At 35.6% G+C, this 22081-nt stretch overlaps 1 protein-coding gene across 1 annotated transcript in view; it reads right to left on the bottom strand.

Moving 5' to 3' along the window:
* Positions 1-22081, bottom strand: part of CNTNAP2 (contactin associated protein 2) — a 1655787-nt gene that overhangs the window by 878830 nt on the left and 754876 nt on the right. Inside the window, exons 5-8 of the mRNA XM_036429148.2 lie at positions 18501-18704; positions 14061-14245; positions 10071-10214; positions 8053-8317 (exon numbers count right to left, since the gene is read on the bottom strand). Of these exons, the coding sequence (XP_036285041.1) occupies positions 8053-8317; positions 10071-10214; positions 14061-14245; positions 18501-18704 (798 nt within the window). The remainder of the gene's footprint in view (positions 1-8052; positions 8318-10070; positions 10215-14060; positions 14246-18500; positions 18705-22081) is intronic.

Below are 22081 nucleotides of genomic sequence, written 5' to 3'. Positions count from 1 at the left end.
TCAGACTGGATCTTACACCATCCTCTCTCCTGGCTCTTGGGCCTTTGGTCTTAGAGTAAAACTACACTGTAGGCTCTCCTGGGTGTCCACTTGCCAACTGCAGATCCTGGGACCTCTCAGTCTCTGTGACTATGTGGACCTGTTCCCTGTAACAAATCTCCTTGTTTCTATTATATATACATCGTATTGGTTACATTTCTATGGAAGGCCCTTAATAATACAGGTGACTTATCTCTCTATTATATAACTCTACAATTCTTATATTTACCATTTACCCATCAGTTAGAGAAATTACAGCCCTTTTAACATTTTTATTTATTTTGTTTTAAAAACGTCAACTACAATTTACATGCATTATTATTTGTATTTGTTTCAGGTGCACAGCTTAGTGGTTAGATAATCATATACTTGTTCTCCCCGATATTCCCAGTACCCACCTGGCCCTACTCATAGTTATTATGATATTATTGACTATATCTCCTATAATGTACTTTACATCCCTGTGCCTGTTTTCTAAAGACAATTTGTACTTCTTGATCCCTTCCCTTTTCAATCCAGCTCCCCAACCCTGTTCTCCCTGACAGCTTTCTGACTGTTCTCTATATTTATGATCCAGCTTCTGTTTATTTATTTACATTGTTTTTAAAGTTCTACAAGTAGGTGAAATCCTATGCTTTTGTCTTTCTCTGTCTGGCTTATTACACTTAGCACAATATCCTCTGGGTCAGCCCTTAAACTCAGAGGAAACAATGTGCCTCTCAGCAAAGCTAATTTGCTCCTATGCCTTTCCATCTGTTTTGGAAGCATCTGCGGCTACATCCATGTATTAAGTTTGGGGATCCTGGGCTGTGCTCTTTGCTGGTCTTACATAATTCATTTTTATTATCATAGTTAGTTGGTAGTAGTGAAGTTTGATTATTTTTTCTCTTTTACTAGTTTATCTATAAATTGAAGTTTTTAAAACATAATATATTCTCTAATGGGAGTTTTTACCTCTATTTTATCCATCTAAGTTTATTAAATTTATCCTCTTCCTTGCCATTTAATAACATTATTATACAAATATACACATAATCATGTTTTATTCATCTTCCCTGAAAAGGGCATAGGATATTTAGAAAGGCCTATAAAATGCCTTGGCTAGCATGGCTCAGTGGGTTGACCATCATCCCATGAACCCAGAGGTTGCTGGTTCATTCTCTTCCAGGGCATATACACAAGTTGTGAGCTCAATCCCAATTTGGGGCCATGCAGAAGGCAGCCTATAGATATTTATCTCTCTCTCCATATATAATCAATTTAAAAAAAAAAGAATTAAAAGGCCCAGAAACCTTGTAGAAACTAGCGTGGGTATAGTATATTAAAGTGTAATTATAAATTAAAATGTCCCCCTCTTTTTTGGGAAAGAATGTCAGTATCTAATATCACAAAACTATCCGCAGTGTCTCTTTTCTTTAATGTTGGAATATAATGCTTATAGCCATGTGACAAGGCACCAGCATGCACAGAGTATAATTAAAAGTATGTTTCCATTCAACTTCATGATGAGAGTATAGCCACTTTAGGAGATGAGATATAATACAAAATCACTTAAGTGAAGCTACACAGGAGCAGTACACTGTTCACCCAAATGCTTTCTACGTGGCACCATGTGGCTCTCACAGCACATCTATCTGTGATTTGGGAGAATAAAGTAAGCAAACTGCACTGTAGAAATGTCCAAGGTTATCTATGTTTATATCTATATACCTATATTGATCTATATCTATCTCACTTTTGACTTTTACAAAAATAAGAGGCAATAGGCTGTCCTAGAACAAAGCTAGAGTCCTAAAATGAGCACAGTTCTCTATGAGTCACCTTCCTCACTCTCCATGGTCTTCTAACAATCCAGAGCCTTCTTCACCTTAAAATAGATTTCTGAGTTTTTCTTGAACATTTTACAAATCTAAAAGTGTGTCAAAAAGTAAGGAAATCTAAAAAAAAATATTTTTGGCTACTATTTTTAGACATACATGAAAATTATTTGGAAATAAAGATATTCATATTCATTAATTCATCATTAAGAGAGAAAATAAAACCTGCCATTCTTTGATAGTTAGCAATAGCTTTAAGGGGAAATGCCTTTATATATGTGAATCCATCTATCTATCTTACTTTCTATCTTTCATTCTATCTGTCTAGGGAAAAATGGGTTGAAAATTACATGAAAGGCATGCAATTTGTTCAAAATTAGTTACACATGTTTTCAAATAAAAGCTCATAGATCCAAACCCAAATTTCTGCATCTGAATATGAAATGTTCCATTTGATTTATGAATAGCATTAATAAAATTAGGCTGAAGCTCATTTTTTAAGAACAAACTTCTTAAAAATTGACTATGTAAATGCTTCTAATTAACTATGAAAACTAGAATTTTGAAATTGATATAACTTACTCTATGTAATTTCTACTAACAATATTGTTAAGCATGGTTTTCAGAAATGTCATTTCATCTTTCATTATTTCATAGTGCACATTTTTCTAAACAGTGATAAATATTTATTGTAATACATTTTGATATTATGAAAAATGTACTAAGAAGCTAGTCATGGGCTAATAACCCAACAACTAAAGATGATTAATATTAGTATTATTTGGATTTTATTTAATTCTGAACTATTTCTTACCTATTTGAGTACTTTAATAATAATAATATTAGAGGCATATCCTACATATATTTTTGTGCAAATTTTAATTTACCATATTATATTTTCCAACGGTATTGAATTTTATTTGAGAAACATGATTTCTCATTGCATAATAATATTCCACATAAGCATGCAATGCTCAGTCATCCCTTCATTTAAAATATTTGTTTTGTTTTCAATTACTATTATGTTTTCTACATTATGATAAATATTCTGTATACTTCTTTGTTTTGTAAAATCAGAATGATTCAAAGTTAACAGATTAAAGGGGAGTGACATTTTTAAGGCTTCTTATCATTACAGTTTTACTTGAATTAAAGAATACAAGTATTACTAAACAAAGTCTCCAGTACTTCTCTAAGACCATTGTAAAACCAATCTCTTGAATCATATAAAGTGATGCCTAAATAAACACTATTTAATTTTGAGTTGTGGAAATTTGATTTAAGAAATCTTCAAAGCATATCAGTAGTTTAAAATCACTGAAAATCATTCTCAATAAATTGCTAAAACATTAAAAAATAGTATTACAATCTAGATCTTTCTTTCTTTACTTGATGAAAAAGTAACCTCATGGAACAAGCTATCACTAAAATTTGCAAGTTAAAATGAAGTAATTCCTTCAAATAAAAATGTGCTAATTACAATTTCAAATGTTCATAAAACCAAGAGAAGAGAGATTCTAATTGCTTAGCACCATAAGCAGTTCCAGGGAAATGCGTTTACTGAGATCAAACTGGAACTTGCTAGTATTTACCACAAGTACCCTGACTACACAAAATGCCAAGAAAACATATACCCTTTGTGCTATGGTCTGAACGTTTATGTTTCCCAAGTTCATACACAGTTTGCCCTTGAACAACATGTGGATTAAAGGCACCAACCCTCCAGGCAGTCAACAAAGCACATATAACTTTCGATTCCCCAAAAGACTTAACTGTTAATAGCTTAATGTGGACTGGAAGCCTTACTGATAGTATACACATGCACATATTTTGTATGTTTGTGTATTATATGCTATAGTCTTATAATAAAGTTATAAAATATTATTTTAAAAAATCACAAGGAGCCGAAACCGGTTTGGCTCAGTGGATAGAGCCTCAGCCTGTGGACTGAAAGGTCCTAGGTTCGATTCCGGTCAAGGGCATGTACCTCGGTTGCGGGCGCATCCCCGGTAGGGGGTGTGCAAGAGGCAGCTGGTCGATGTTTCTTTCTCATTGATGTTTCTAACTCTCTATCCCTCTCAATTCCTCTCTGTGTAAAATCAATAAAATATATTTTTAAAAAATCACAAGGAGATAAAGACACATTTACAGTATTTACTAGATAAAAATCCACACAAAAGTGAACCTGCAGAGCTTAAACCCATGTTATTTAAGGTTCAGCTTCATTGACATCCTAATGCCCAGGTGATGGAATTAGAGGGTGGGGCATTCATGAGGTTATTAGGTCATGAGCGGGAGCTCTCATGTAGGGGATTAGTACCCATACAAAGGAGGCACCACAGAGGCCCCTAACCCCTTCCACCAGCTGAGGGCACAGCAACAAGTCCCCAGTCTGCAACCCGGGGAACAGGCTTCCCCAGGATTCCACCATGCTACTGCCATGACCTTGGGCTTTCAGCCTCCAGAATTATGAGAAACAAATGCCTGTTGTTTACAAAGCTCCACATTTTGCTCTTTCACTAGGACAGCCTGAGAGACTAAGCTGCTTTCCCTTCACACACCCAAATGGGACTCACAGGTTGACAAAACAAAAATAAAACAGAGATTCTCTTTGGAGGTAGAATTACAAACAAAGGTGACATTTGCTGAGTACAACTTTCCACTGTAGTAGGGATGCAGAAAAGTCATTCTAAAATGGAAGCAATGCTCACCTAGACCAAACAAAAAGGTTTGAATACTTCAGTTTAGGGAACAGTTGATTTAGAAACAGGGCAGAAGCTGAATGATTTTTCTGAAAGGCTTTGTTTACATGGATGGGAATTGATTTTTTTTAATAGGTGAGAAAAGTCTTTAATAGAATTAACTTTCCTTGCACTATATAAATGCTGAATCACATTTTATGACCTTATTCTTCTTGGCAGATCACAACTTTAGAGTATTATTCCAAACATGGATTTGCGATTTAGTGGCATAAAATTAAGGCATTTTATAATAAAAAAGCACCTTATTTCAGGTATTTTCTTCTTCTTTTTGGTTATATCAGACAATAATACACATGGATTTCTTTCTTACTACTATTATAATATCATAATTTGTTCCAGAAAGACACCTTTAGTTTTCCAATATTAAATGATACAGTAAATCCCCCTGAGCAGCTAGTGTTGCTGGAGGATTGGATGGGTGGAATTCCTCTATCACTAGTGGGAGTGGGGTTTCTGTGATATCTCTAGAAAATGAATTTTTTAAGGTTCACACAGGTGAATATGTTTTTTATTTGTATATAGTTATGTTTCTTTATTTGCAAAGTTTCAGGTCCTCTAGTCCAGTTTTGGAAAATGTGCAGCTGGGGTTTAGTAGAGCTTTTAAAATAGGGTCCATGCCCAGAGTTTCTATTCCATGTTAGAGCTGAGTCTGGTGTAGCATTAGGCTGATCACTGTCCACTGTGTGTGCCCCACATGGCCATGAGCCATGGGGGTGAATGCAGGGGAGTGCACCCCTGCAACAGGAGATCCAAAAGAGCAAGAAGGCCAAAAGCACAAGAGCCAAGAGAGAGCTCTCTGATCAGGAATTAACTACCTCAATGTCACGTCCTTGCAGTGGCCCATGCCTGTTCTGGCCACTGACTACTCCCCAGGCGTGACTGACGGATAAGCATCTTCCCACGTCACCCAGACCTCACTGACACATATCTATTGTCCAGTCCCTCCCCCAGTTGATTTGCAGGAAATAGACCTGTGGAGTGTTAAACTGCAGCTTTTTGGCAAAGCTGTATAAATGGCATGGATATATTATTTAGTCTTCCCTTTGTTCTTTTCCTGTTAAATAATAACCAGGTTATTATAATGGCATCACTAGAACTTTAAAAAAAATCCCCCAGTTCAATCAAAGAGACAGATCTGTAGGTTAGTGTTTTCCAAACTGTGGTAACCACTTGTTTTTAGGTCATGAAATCATTTAGTGGCAACTTTTATTTTTTAATGGGAGAGAAAAAGAAAACATCCTAATTATTAGAGTGCATTGATAAAGGTAATTTATTTTTCCAAATTAATTATTTTTTTCATTGTTGCTACTTACACTGTTACTTTTACATTTAATCAAATTTGGCAAGATGCATTAAAGTGCATATGGAAATTGTGTTCTATGTACACTATATATTTGTAGGATGAATGAATGGAGTTATGACATTTTGGATTCCCCTTTTCCTTTACTTCTTAATAAACACAATTTCAATGAGTATAGGATTCGACTTTTTAAAAATGTATGTGTCTCTATTTACTTACTAAAATTTCTCAAACTTGAGCAATGATATCTGATGTCATCTCAGTTTTCACTACATTATAGGAAAAAAAAAACACAGCAGCGATCTGAAACACTAAGGTATTTTCATTACAATATGTAAGAGGGGGAGACTATAGAAATATTTAGATTTCATACCAGTTTCCCTTAATTTGCATGGATAATTAGCTAAATGACACAGATTTCTAAAGTCCAATTTTATCACACTTAAGCAAATCTATTAAAGTATATTAGCTGTTAAGTGTTTGATTTCTTTATTCTTTATTTTTTTTAATAAACACAGTTTAAATTAGATGAGAGTATCAGAGAGTCCTAAATTAGACAAATTCAATTAGTAACTGTTAGCTGATCACTATGTTTAGGGTCTTATTCTTTCCATTATAATGATCTCAGGAAGTTGGATTTGTTAAGAGCACTCCAGGAGGGAGGCCTTGCCACATATTTTTATGGTTCTTCACTAGAAAAGAACCATGAATCATGACACGATTTAGTGAGTGTTCCATCTGTGGTAAATATTTATATGTGTATTTGTTTTATGTGCTATACTGATCTCTCCAGATATTTTCTATTTACTAAATCTCCCCAAGTGAATTTGTACTGGGAAGTAGTGATAAAATATGGTTGATCAATCATTTTGACTTGGAACATTCTGGGGGAAAAGCACAACTAACAAAGCAAAAACTGAAAAAGTAAACATCTAGGTAGTTCACACCAGCCTAGGATTTCAAAAACATCTCTTACAGAATGGTCACTATGTCTTCCTTCAATGCTTTTCAGCAACAGTCCATATAGAAACAAAAAAAGCCTATTTACCAAAAAACAAAACAAACAAACAAACAAAAAAACATACATAGTGAAAACTGGATCAAATGACCACTGTGCTGACCTTGACAAACATTCCCAGGACACCTTTTGTGTCATAAGTGCTGTTCTATATGTCAGAGATAGAACAGGCCTGTCTACTGCCCTAAAAGATCTGACCACATAGAGGGGGAATGAGATGAACACATAGTATGACCTGTTAGGAACAGTGTCAGGGGTATGCATATGGCGTCACCAGTGAACCTGGGAAGCCTAGCCGGAGGGCCAGCAGTCATGCAGCTGAGCACTTGGTCACAAACCTCCTCTCTGTGTTTCTACATCTCTGTCCAAGATGCTCAGAAACATTAGTTTTTTCTGTCTTCTAAGGAGTCCTTTACAAAATAAACACAACCACTGCTAGAAACATCTAGTGAAACTGTGTGAACATTTTACTGCTTAACCGTTACATAACATGTCGAATTTTTCTTTGTTTAGAATATCTCACTTTGCAATTTCAACTTTCTTTGTACCACATTACTCAAAGAATATTCCAACGTCACTACGTCTGTCTGTTCAGGTAACAGACCTTTGAAGCCATAATTGGATTATTATAATGCCATTACTAATTGTAAAAATATCTGAATGACCATGAATTCCAAAGATACCAGGTATTATTATCAATACATCAGTAAAATAAACATTCTTTGTTTTTAAAGATAAAATAGTCACTTAAAGAAGTCTCAATTTCTACATTAAATAGGAATTAGCATTTATAAGAAATAGAAGATTTTGGTACCCTAAGACAGCCCCAACCAACTTTTCTCTTTGTCCACACCTCACTTTCTCAGTAAGGTTCAAGTCTCCCTTATTCAATCAGCACTCAAGGCACCCAAGAAAGAATCTCAAAGTCTGGATCCAAATATAACCACAAGCATGTAACACCAAGCAAACCAAACCAAACCAAACCAAACCAAACTAAACCAAACCAAACCAAGCAAACCAAACCAAACCAAACCAAACCAAACCAAACCAATGCAACTTTATCTGCAGAGATCGCTTCAGCAGTTTCAGGAGCAAACATCAGGAGATTTCACTGACCTGAGGAAATGTCTATTTGGCTCATCTTGGTCTGTGTGACATTGATGTGAACACCAACTTTGCTTTCGGTGAGGTCAATCTCCACGTTGCCCAAGTTGTCTGCAAAGTGACTGAAGAGCAGGAGGCCGTTGGGGTTCCAAGTCCTGAACTGGAAACTGACCACAAACAGGTCCTGGTGGAGCCGCCCAGGCACCTCCAGGTAACTGGTGGCATTGAAAAAGACGGGCACCGTGTAAGGCTCCACACAGGAGAAACTCAGGTTTCCCTGTAAAACAGAAGGGCGTTCTTTGAGGAAAAGGCACAATAAAATAAAGATCCATGGAAGACAGTAGACAAAGCTCTAATTTTACATATTTCAAAGCAGAGCTTTAGCCTGTCCCAAACTATCACATGTATTGTAGTAGGCTGAGTTGGATTTAGCAATCGGATACCTTGACATGAGTCTACTTGGAGTGTAACAGTAGGCCTAACTAGGGGTAGAAGTTAGCCATCAAGTTTGGATGTAACAAGCACAATCCACATGAAATTGATGGGCAGCCTGTGATGGACTGGCCAGGGGTGGGCTGAGCATCTCTGAGAGCTTCGGAGTGGACCACTGGATCCTCTGAAGACAGCCAAAAGCTGCTTTTTCCCCCTAACTACTGTGTTTCCCCGAAAATAAGACATCCTCTGAAAATAAGACCTACTTACAGGTTTCCTTCTGAGTGAAATATAAGACATCCCCCCAAAAGAAGGCCCCCCTAAGCTAAACATGAGAGATTTGGTCCACTGATTCTGAAAGAAATGGAGTCACAAGAAATTCACCAGGAAATTCAGGAATTGGATTGTTATGATGATGTTCCAGAAGATGATGACATGATTGTCATTGAATAAATGAGTAAATTCTTGATACTGTAGGATTCACAGTTTGTCTGGTTTGTGTTGACAACTACCGTACTACCATACCTTATACAGATAATAAATTTCCTTTATTTTCATTTAACAATAAATGTGTACTGTATTCTTCTTCATGGAAAAATAACACATCCCCTGAAAATAAGACCTAGAGCATCTTTGAGAGCAAAAATTAATATAAGACACTGTCTTATTTTCGGGGAAACAGGGTAATTATGCATCAGCTGGAGAGGGGATGCCTCTGTCTTCTTCTGGATATCCTATTCAGATGGTTATTATTATATTACTCTGGTCTCAGTGGGAATCATGGTCCTTTGCTTGCTATTTATTAAACTGATATTCTGGAACAAATGATCTTGGGTTTATACCCATATTTATGTATAATTTTAATTATTTAGTATTAGCATAATTTTGATTATTTCAGAAGTTTTTATTCACCTCAAAATCCCACTGAAATTTCCATGAACTGTGCTTAAATAATAATAAATTAATGCTTATGGAAACAGTGACATGAGTGTACAAAATTAAAGCAGAAATTGGAAAACCATTCCTTCTGTCTCATACTCCCCATATTTTATACACACAAATTTTATATACTGAATTTTATTTTGGTATACACTAAATTTTATATTCTAGGGTCTAAGTACCTTCCTTTTAAAGATCTGAAAATCTACATTTGTTTTCAGCTTCTTTGCTCCCACCATAATATTCAGAGGAATATGACTTTATATTTTTAACTGGCCCTTCAATATTTTTTACACAACACCATTATCTACCTCAAGTTGCATAGTTCTTTCACTCCAGCACGTGAACTATTAAATCTATTGCAGACTCTCTCTAAATTAATATAAAAGTTAAATTTGTTGTGTACCTTCACTGATGATTATTTTTACATGTTTACTTTTACCAATAAAACCTACCATCTATTGCCAGCTAATTGATCTCAAAACCTAGAGTACTTCCAGGATCTACACATTGGTAATTCTAAAGTCAGTTCTATACAGTTGAGCCCAATGTAAGTATGATTAAAAAAAATGCTATGATATTGTTATCCAATAGTCCATAGAAAATACAAGTTCTGTGATTTTTCTATGAACCAATATTTCTGGGGTAAAAGATCTTACCACATTTGAAGGCTCCAGTTTCTTCCTTCTTGCAAGATCAGTTATGTTGATGCCATTGTAGTTAATGCTTTCCATGCAACCTTTGAAATTCTTTCTACTGCTGGAACTTGGCTTACCAGAGAAAGGTATGCCTCCAAAGGTGATCTTTGAGAAATAAACAACAATAAAACATTCACACTGTATCTGAATTTTAAAAAATAACATTCACATTTAATGAGACAGAACAATCAATATGGGCGAGGTTGGTTATATTTACATCAACCAATATATACAGACATTTTTCTGCGTCCAAAATCTATTATATTTTATTTTTTTTGTTATTGAAGTGCACAATAGTGTTAATTCTGACAATTAGATTATAACTTGAGCAAGAAAATAACAACAATTCCTTGAGTTTTTGCTACTCAAAAGGCATTTTATAATTTATCCTGAGAATGTTTTAAAACACTTTACAAAGCAAACATATTAAGTAATATTAAAAATACATTTTTATGTTTATCCTTCAAAGATACACCATCAATAAATGCCTCTAGTCATCATGAGATAATCAACACTAATATATAAGTGTTGATAAAACTGCAGCCAACAGCAAGGAATATTGTATTTACCTGACATAAACTTATTGTAGTCTATTGTCCATTAAAGTCAAACATTCATTAGACTTACGGTGAATAGAGAAAATAGTTCAGGAAGTCTCATTACTACATTGAGTAGGAACATCTTAGAATTTGGGGGCTGTAACTTGAGAAGTGCAGGCTTATAAATATTATAGGTCTTTTAAATTATAAGGAAGAAGGTCACTATGTCTTCCTGTGAATCTCTAGCTATTATTACCTATAAAAAAGATGATTTGTTTTCCATATATCTTTGATCAAATTACAGCACTGTAATATCATTATCATGGAATAAAAATTAGACTCACTTATGCATTGCTAATAATTAATCAGTAGTAAATGAGTCTACTAATCATAGATGTAATATCATGATATATAATATAGATATTATGTTTAATTATCACTCACTGTTATCATTATCAATTTTTCTTACAAAGTTTTGAAAGCAAAAGTTTTTAAATGTCAAGACTTCATATTTGATATACAAGCCAAAGATCTTTATGTGCTAGGAGGTCTTTAGAAAATTATGTTCCATTATTTAACAACATGTCATTTTAAATGTCTAATTAGATTTATATTATATCATAAACCACAAATCATTGATGGCTTATGAAATTTAGAATAATTCACTTAATAAATTTAAAAAATAATGGTTAGCTATATATCATTTACCATAAAGTTTATATATAGGAAGAAAAGAGAAAAGCTTAGAATATATTTAAAAATTAGAAAATTACAAAAGGAAAAACTGAGAATAGCCAAGATCATAGAATTATTGTAAAACAATATTTTTAAATTGCATTGAATTGAACTTATTAGGTATGTATAAGTTTACCTAACACCAAAGGTAAGGATTATTGATACTTTAAAGAAGGATTTAATTTCCTATCTATAATTTATTTTATCAATTTATTTCCAAGTTGATAGTAATAAAATAATTTATGCTTAATGACATGCAGTATCACATTTCTTCTAGCTTAGGCAAAAGAGAACACTTTATTATAAAGATTTGAAATACTCTATGAATTCAAAGCTAGGAATGCAGCTCATTTCAAGAAATACTACAATCAGGGATGGATTTTATGAAACATTCATAAAAAAATAACACCAATCCTCTTCAAACTATTCCAAAATTTTAAGAGGAAGGACTCTCAAGCTCATTTTTATGAGGCCACATTACCCTAATTCATACAGGAGATAAAGATACTACAAAGAAAAATATATAATAGGCCTGATGATCATAGATGCTGAAATCCTCAACAAAATATTACCTATTGAAATATACTTAAATTCAAGTTTGTAAGTGGTGTTTGATTCCTTCTCTTTGTGTATAGCTTATCTATGGCTTTTCATTTTCCTTGGGGAGGCTGATTCAAACACTCCTCGCTTCTCTGCTTTCAGCAACCCTTGGCACACATCCCACCTCATGGAAGGTGCTCAGGTGAAGGAAGCATCATGGGCTCTATTTACCAGGCTCCTTACAACTGAGAGATGTGGGTTCCAATCCCAGTTCCTAATGCAACTAATAATGTGAGAATGTAACTAATCACTTATTTCTGGTTTTGTATTCTCATCAGTAAAATGAAGTGGCTGGGCCACAAAATACTTTCTGAAACTGTAACTATTCTGATATTGAAAATGGTTCATGACTCATAAGATTGACTTATTACTGATATTGCCATTCAATGATAACCCTGAAATATAGTTGCATTAACCATCTTATTAGCTACCAAGATTTATAAAGTGTGGAAGACTATAATATACCTCTAAGTGTCCTTTCTCCCAAAACTTCTTTAGAGGAAAAAAAATGCTTTTCAGTTCTACACATTGTTCCCTATCCAATTATAGCCTTTACCAACCTCTTTGAAGAAAGTTTTGGTTTCATGAGATTTAAATGAAAGGTCTGTGTGGGACTCCAAGACTAAAGTTAGAATGACTTTTCTTCCCTCTCTCTCCTCCCCATGGGCTAGAAAGCAACATGGAATTAATAGCAACCTTGGAGTCTTCTGCAGTGGGGATGGACTAGCAAGAGGAGAGAGAGATGGGGGTCTTGATGACCATGATGCTGCCATTTGCACACAGGGCTACCTGCCTAGGGGCTCCTTTTGTATGAAAGAGAATAAACATAGGGTGTTTTTTTTTTTAATGTGTAGTCTAATGAAGTATAACTGACATACATGATTCACTGCTCCAACATCCTGCTACTTTGCTTTTGACGATGTCCTGTCCTGTTGAAGTTGTGCTGATAAAATCAGTGTCACGTGTAAAGTGAACACAAAGTCAGTGTCAATTCTGATTCCAAAGTCTGGGGAGTTGCCCGGTGCAGGTGCACACAGCCTGTTAGTAAATAATTACTATCATAGGAATAAAATAAAATTAAAATTTGCCCTTTCATTTTATGTGTATTTTGTTTTTCACATGGCTACTGAGTTCTTAGGGAATAAACGTTTATTACGTTGTTTGGGTCTAACCACTATAGAAGAGTCTAAGATGGCTGTGGAAAGTTAATAAGACATCAAGAGTTCCATGAATTCATGAGTTCATAAACCTCTGGCTGATTAATATTTCATCCTGTTCATTTTACTGCTATGCGTTGCTTGTTCATTTAGCATTATCCCTTTTTTCTTGGTATACATTATGCTGTGATTATTATGTTATCACAGAATTCTTGTTACTATAAATGATTAACTTTTTTAATGGACATTTAAAGGTTGAATTGCTCTGCAAATAATTCATTAAAATACCTAATATGCCTACCTGAATATTTTACTGGACCAATATCATAGCTTCCTTAATCTTTGATCATTTGGAGGATAAGAAATAGCCTTTTTTATTTAAGGATAATTTCTTTAAAATACTATCTATTTTAACTCCTTTAGTGACAATTATATCTGAGAAAGTCGAACTTGTCAAAAAGAACTATTAATAGTTATAAGTTTATAAATGGCCTACTATAAATCAGAACTCAGGGTTTCTTATTTAATATTTTGTAATAAATATTAGGCAACTCTTCATTTATAATACTGTGTATGATGAAGTAAAATAGTGTAATTTATATTACAATGAATGAGAAATGGAAAGATTATAACAAATTTATTCAGGATTTATTAAATAATCCTGATAACATGATAGACGTTCTTTCTCTTCAAATTGTTACTTTGGCACCAAGATATTAAAAATATTTCAAATATTTATGATTTGAAGTTTATAAAAGAATAAAATGACATATTGATAACCTAATTGAAATTATAAGTTGATTTTTCTGTGGAGAATAAAATGAAAATGGTGCAGGAAGGCACATAATTAACAATAATACAAGTGGGAGATTGAGGCAGCCACTCGACATTGACCACAGTTTGTATGTCCTCAAGCTCACCTCGTAGTCTAAGTCCAGGTAGTCGAACTCCCCGTTGGTGCGGAAGTGCTGCACGCTCCTGTCCAGCGTGAGGTCAATGCTCCGGCCCTGGCGCTCAATGACCACGGAGTGCCAGTGGTGATCATCCAGCAGGCTCCCCATCATCACGGACGTGTGGCCATAGATGGGGCCAAGCTGGTTGCTTCCTGCACCATGGGAGTGGAAAAGAAATAAAGTGATGACACCATGGCTCTGGGTAGAAGAAGGCATTTCATTGAAACACTAATGGCTCTAGTGCCCATCAGCAGATGAATGGATAAAAAAGCTGTGGTGCATTTACACCGTGGAATATTTACACCGTGGAATATTCTGCAGCTGTAAAAAATGAAGGTTCTCTTGCCCTTTGCGACAGCATGGATGGACCTGGAGATGATTATATGTTAAGTGAAATAAGCCAGTCAGAGAAAGACAGATACCATATGATTTTACTTATGTATGTGGAATCTAATTAACAAAATAAACTGATGAACAAAATAGGTTCAGAGACATGGAAACATGGATCAGGCTCACAGATCCATAGGGAAGGGAGGAGGAAGGGGGATTGGGAAGAGATTAACCAAAGAATTTAGTATATGCATATATGCATAGCTCATGGAGACCAACAATTGTGTCATGAAGGACTGGGCGGGGCGGGAGCTCAGTGGAGGGGGGCTAACATGAGGGAGAAGGAGGAATGAGGAACATCTGTAAGACTCAACAATAAAAATAAATTAAAACACACACACACACACAAAAGAAAGAAAGAAAGGAAGGAAGGAAGGAAGGAAGGAAGGAAGGAAGGGAGGGAGGAAGGAGGAGGGAGGGAGGGAGGGAGGGAGGGAGGGAGGGAGGGAGGGAGGGAGGGAGGAAGGAAGGAAGGAAGAAAGGAAGAAAAAAAGAGAAAACACCCACTATGGGTTGATGCTTTGTCTACTGGAGTTGCTATAAGGAAAACCAGCATGTGACTATACAAAAAGGTTTATGTTCAAAGTTCATAAAAGCTAATAAAGATGAAAATATCTGTTCCCTTAAAAATAATGAGTTTAAAAAATGTGGTTCCTGTTGAAGTCAGTGTCCCATGAGCTCTGAGGCCAAAGGGCCCAGCTTCTGCTGTTCAATGATGCTGGGCAAGTTGACAACTTCTCTGGGTCTTTTGTTTCTTCAGATGTAAAAAAGGGAAAATAATAGTACCTGCTTTACAAGGTTGCTGTGAGGATTACATTACTTAGTGCATGCAAATCCCTAGCATACTTCCTGGCCTTTGGTAAATATTCATTAAATAGTACCTGTTAACAGTCTATTATTACTGAGGATAGTGTGGTTATTTTTTGTCAAGAACATGCATCATGACAATTGTCAATTTCCTCTGAATCTAAATACCATAACTTTAAGCACAATGTAATATTTAGTGACATGGAAAAGTGTAGAAGTTATACTTTAAAATAACAACCTGCAAAAATATATATGTAGCTTTAAGCTAGTTTTGAAATAAGATATCCATAGAAATAAGACTACAAATAAGAGAGAAAGGCTGTGAGAATTCAAAATGTTTACTAAGATCATCTGGAGATGCTGTGTATGTACTTTATACACTTTCTATTTTATCTAATGAAATATTACTTTTAATGGTAGGGTGAAAATAAAATCTATAAAATATAATATTGTTTCAGAATGAAAATAATAAAATAAGAAAAACACAGAAATGCATGAATAATTATGTCCCCCTTTCCCCATATTTAAGATGCTAATGATACCTATATCTGACATTTTTTGTGGATTTCCTAGATCAAATTTCTTTCTTTAGTCATGAAATCAAATATGATGATTGTGGGTGTATGTGGAGGAGGAAGGGAGAAGAAAAGAAATAATAATTCAGGTGAAAGGCTACATTAAGTTTTATTTAAGTAGTTAGACTAGAAGACTAAGCAGCAGATGTTCCTGATGTACCTGACATTTAGGTAATGGCCTTAAAAAGGGACAGTGCATGAGTGACTGTTTCCATGGCAGCCATAAACTTCAGTCAGTCAATAAAAGCCCTTAAGTAAACTGCTCTCTAGGGCAGAGTGTGTGTGTGTGTGTGTGTGTGTGTGTGTGTGTGTGTGTGTGAGAGAGAGAGAGAGAGAGTGTGTGTCATATGAGCAATTACTTGTTTCAGAACAGTAATGTAATGTCACACCTTTATAAAAGCATAGTGGCTCTGTATATTTCACATTTTTAAGAGAAAAGTGTGAAAACTATAAACTTTTAAAGATATAATCCAGTTGCTATGTGTGTATATATATTTTAAAAATAACTCACTTTTCCCCCCCTGGGTTTCTCTCCTAATTTCCTCCTTATTAACTTAATTTTTTCCATCAAAATTATATGTTTCAAATGTATAATTCTCTCTGATACGTCATTTGTATATTGTCTTCTTAACTCCTATTGAACCTGTTTCAAAAATTATTTAGGACTAAATTTTCCCCTTGGTAACACACAGATACATGTTCAATAGTAAGAGTAGAGAATACTGTGAATAATTTATATGTAAAACATTAGCACTTATGTCCACTTTTGTAAAGAGTGTGGTCTATTTCTTTTTAGTCATTTTTTTATATTACATCCATATTATTCTGATAGTAAATCACCAGTAACCTCTATATTGCTAAGCAGTAACCTCCCCTTTCTGTCTTCTTATGTGACATTTTAAGAGACTTCAACACAGTAAGCACCAATTTTCTTTTCTTTGTCTCTAACATCACATATTCTTATTTCTTCCTATCCATTGCCCCCGACTTAGTCTCCAAACAGCACCTTCTCCTCTCAATCTCAGGCATGTCACTCTAAGAGAAATCTCAACTTTGATGATGATCAATCAGAAATTAAAATGCACCCTGTCCAAACAGAACTCTGCTCCGTAGTTCCTAGAGGAAATGTCTAGGAAACTAATGATCCTCTAAACTAATGTTCCTCTACAGAGAAAATAGAGCTTTCTCTAGTTCTGAAAATGGCACTTAACATCTATTGGCACCAAAGTTGTATCCTAGAAATTACCTTTTACTTAATCTCTTCCTTTCTTACTAAACACCCAATTCATTACAAATCATGCTGAAAATGCCACTAAAATCATCTCCACAGTAGACCTATTTTTCAGCATCTCCACTGACAGCCACCTTCTGAAAAACAGAGCCAGCTCGTCTTGTACCCGAGGAGTCCATCTTCAACTCTCATGCGGATGGAACCATTATCTTTATAGAGGTCTCAGTAAACATCCCATGTTTAAAAAAGTACCTAACCCTGTGCCATGCTCTACAGCAGGGGTGGAGAATGTTCCTCTCATGGGCTGCATAAGGCCTGTTAAATCATTTAGTCTATCCCTGTCAATACATTAGGTATGAGTTAGTTTAATTTCCCCCTCCAAATATAGCAGACTAATTTTTAAGTTGATTAATTTGTATGGCCTGCAAATAATGTTATAAATATCCAAATAACCCTTGGTAGAAAAACGGTCCCACACCCCTGCTCAACAGGTTCTGACAGGATTTGAACAATTCCTAACTTTCAGATTTCATCGTCTCTCTCAATTACTCACTGCCTCTACACCCTCTTCCTTGCTTAAGGAACAGCAAGGAAGGGCTCTGTCTGTAGTGAATGCTTACTTTAAAAGCTCTTCCCCTTGTCCCTGACAGCAACTTGAACATCTTATAGAGGACCTTTCTCACTTCATATTCTAATATTGATCCCTCTTATCTCTGCAGTATTATATTAGCCCATTTAATTGATTTCATACTATGGTTAAACTCGGTGGGCTCACTTATATGAAGTTTTTACTCATTCAATGCAATCAACTCTTTGTATGCTGGACTCAACCAATCATGAATAAAAAACAGATTTTAGCATTCTAACATAAGATTCCAACCTCAGATTCCTTACCTCAGATTCCCAACCTCCAATAGAAAATACTTTTTTTAATCCATAGTTGGTTGAATTTGCCTATGCAAAGAACTGACTTTAGTCAAAAGTTACATGTGAGTTTTCTACTGAGGGAAGGTTTATATGTAGTTCAAAGGTCAATTATACTTATTATTTGACATCATTTATTGTGATTTAGTTATTTTAAGATAATAACACACAAGACACTATCTTACTCCTCCACCAGGTCATACATTTTTTGAACCCAAGGTCCTTCTCTATTTATTCACCAATGTATTCAGATGCTAATGTACACATTGTATAATACTACAGGTGTTTTGCATATATATTTTTAATAAATAAGTATATCAATACATCAATATATACTGTAGAAACCACTGTGGGATAAACTGAACTGATAACAATGTAAACATTTTTTATAATTTACATTTTAAGGGTTAAATAACATTAATACTTCTCTAATGAAAATATTAATACATGGAAAGAATGATGCCAAAAGTTGAAACATACCTAGGTTTAAACTGAAGACCAATTTGGCTTTTTTCAGTTCCAATGTAATGTAATCACCTTGCTGTCCTTCCCCATGTAAGATCACCCCTTCACTCTCAGTGGTTTTAAATTTCAAGGCAATGACATCTTTCAGTGTTTTCATCTTCTTGTTTCTGAATCTATATGGCAACACAACATGGCCATCAAAGTTGATAACATCAGCCCCTGAAATAAGAAAAACAAACAAACATATTAGAGTTCAGTTTTTGTGTGTTGCCATCCGGTGTGAAGTAAATCTATTTCCAACCATTGTCTGCACAGAAAAAAATAAGAAAGGTTTTATGCTGAGAAATATGGAGTCCTGGATTCTTGTCCTATTTCTTCTTTTGATTGATTGTGTGTCCTGTGTGGATTGTATTGGAAGTAGTCATAAAGAATGGTTTCAGCCCTGCCCCTGTGGCTCAGTGTTGAGTATCTATATATGAACCAAAAAGTCAAGGAGGTCAAAATTGGATTCCTGGTTGGGGCACATGTGCAGATTGGGGACTTAATCTCCAGTAGGGGGTGTACAGGAGGCAGTCAATCAATGAGTCTTTCTCATCATTGATGTTTCTATCTCTCTCTCCCTCTTATTTCCTCCCTGAAACCAATAAAAATGTATTTAAAAATAATGGTCTTCAATTGTAATTATGTTGATTAAGACAAATGCCATCCATGATTTATATACTTCAAATTTTTAAGTATATAAAATTTGGGAGTCTAGAGTTTATTGAAATAAGTAAAAGATTTAATTCCTGCAGTATAATGAAATCTTAATGTCTTCCTTTTTAAATGAGGCTAATTCTTATGATTTTAAAATACACATTTTATTCACAAATTAGCTTACCTTTGACAAAATAATGAAAATACTTGAATTCAGGGTTTGGTGATATATTCAACTTCTAAATTTTTTTTTTTTATTATATATATATCTTACTACATTTTGAGTAAATTTCATGATAGTGCTCTGAGTTTATAGCTAATTGAACTTAAAGAAGCTTTTTACCATTTGCTCCTGGGCTTCACATCTGTCTGCAATTTCATGTTAGCTCCCTGCCTTAAGAAGGGAAAATCCGGCTACTCATCTTTTTTACTACACTGAGCTTTAGCCATAAATGATTTAAGAGAACAAATATCTAGTCTATATCGTGACTAGAAAATTTCTAATTTGATTTTAGGTAATTTCAATGAAGACAAAATTATATGAAGTTTTTAGAAGTATAAATAATTTTGTCACCACGCTCAAAAAGGAGGTGATGGTGGGGATTTGTTTTATAGCGGATACTTAATGTACCCCTGAAATGGAAATGGAATGATGTAATTTATTATGCCATATTGGTCAGTACCTTTCCAATCCAAAGATCAAGCTTTGAGTACAAATAGAAGCTAACTTCTCATAATTAGAATTTTGTCATTAAAAGTATTTTAAAATCCACTTATTTGGCTTTTAATTTGAAATCATAGAGAACCTAGTCAAACTGGATAGCTCTAATCTATATATATAACGAGCCAGGGTCCATAAGATCCAAAATGACTGAAGGGTCCATTGAACACCGAAGTCACCAGGACAACCCAGCACTGACTGCCAAGGAGACTGCTATCAGGCCCAGACAGAGGCAGGGAGAAAAAACCAGGGCCTGATAGCAGCCTTCGTGGCAGTCAGTGCTGGGTCAGCAGGGCAAAAGTCAGTCCTGCAGTCAGTGAACATAGGTTCAATTAATATTAAGTGAACATAGGGTCAATTACAATAATATCTCTTTGAGAGGAATCAAGAATATACAGTACAATGTAGAGCAATTACTTACATTATTTCACATAAAACTCTTCCAACTAAGTTATTTTCCTTTATTTAAAATGTATCATTATTCTGGAAAGTATTCAGGTATGCCTTTGTTTTAATTTTTTTGTTTCCCATTGATTTCCTTCACCCTGCACCCGCCCCTTCCAGGCCTTCACCAGACTATTTTCTGTGTCCATGGGCTATTCCTATCTAATACATAAAAATCTAAAAATATTTAGAGAAAATAAAATAAAAAAATATGCCAGGTAAATATTGAACAGAAGAGCTGAAGTTGCTGCATAAATACTTGATACAGGCTTGAAGCCAATACACAACTCATGAGATAAAGTTAGTCATTGTAACATAACAAAAGGTTCCTTTCACTAAAGAAATAAGATGGTTCCCAATACTTATACACATAATAGAACACTGTGGAGGTTCAGAATGAACCTCACCAAGTTGTATCTCAGTTGTATGCAGATTTTTGAGCTAAGGGCAATTTTAGCTTCAGGCTCAAGTGAAAATACTGCCCTCCCTTTACCTAAAAAAAAAAAAAAAAATGAATTAGAGGCCTTTCCCATAATAAGACATTATCCTATACTAGAGGCCCAGGGCATAAAATTCGTGCATGGAATGTGTGTGTGTGTGTGTGTGTGTGTGTGTGTGTGTGTGTAGGGGGTTTTCCCCTCAGCCCTGCCTGTACCCTCTCCAATCTGGGACCCCTTGAGGAATGTCCAACATCTGGTTTAGGCACAATCCTGGAGATTGGGCCTAAACCAGCAGTCGAACAACCCTCTCACGATCAGAGACTGCTGGATCCTAACTGTTCACCTGCCTGCCTCTCAGATCGCCCTTAACTGCCCCACCCCTGCTGGCCTGGTCACCCTCAACAGAACCCCTGACAGCCTACTCACCCCAAACTGCCCTGATCACCCTTGCTGCTCCTCCTGCCAGCCTGGTCACCCCCAAATGCCACCTCCACTGGCCTGGTCATCCCTAACTGCACCCTGCACTGCCTGGTTGCCTTCAAACAGCGCCGCCCTGCCAGCCTGGTCACCCCTCACAGCCCCCCATTGCTTGCCTGGTCACCCCAAGCAGCCTGCTGCTTGATCATTTGGTTTCCCCTCATTAACCTCCCTGCAGACCTAATTACCTGATGCAGCTTGTTCAGTCATCCATTCAGTTGCAATGGTTGCTTAGGTTTTTAGATGATAGGTAGATAGATAGATAGATAGATAGATAGATAGATAGATAATAAAAGGCTAATATGCAAATCGACTACACAGCAGAACAACCAGTTGCTATGACATGCACTGACCACTAGGGGACAGATGCTCAATGTAGGATCTGGTCCCTGGAGGTCATTGTGCTCCCACAGGGGGAGCACTGCTCATCCAAAAGCCAGGCTCATGGCTGACTAGTGAAGCAGTGGTGGTGGAAGCCTCTTCTGCCGCTGTGGCAGCACTAAGGTTGTCCGACTGATGGCACAGGCCAATTCCCCAGGGCTCCCAGACTGGGAGAGGGCATAGTCTGGGCTGAGGGATCCCCCTCCGAATGCACTGGGCCTCTAGTTACTTTAAAATCACAATACTGTCTCTGAATTTGGGGTAAGGGTGATGGAAGGAGATTTGACTTTGGATGATGAACACAATACAATAGAATTATACACCTGAAACTTTTACAATCTATTAATCAATGTCACCCTAATGAGTTCAATAAAAATTAAAAATATATAGTATAATAAAATAAAATTTAAAAATTAAAAGAAAGAAAACCTATGTTC

This window comes from Pipistrellus kuhlii, unplaced genomic scaffold (genome assembly GCF_014108245.1).
Source record: "Pipistrellus kuhlii isolate mPipKuh1 unplaced genomic scaffold, mPipKuh1.p scaffold_m20_p_10, whole genome shotgun sequence".
NCBI classification, from domain to species: Eukaryota; Metazoa; Chordata; class Mammalia; order Chiroptera; family Vespertilionidae; genus Pipistrellus; species Pipistrellus kuhlii.
This window is presented reverse-complemented; position numbering and strand designations above follow the sequence as displayed.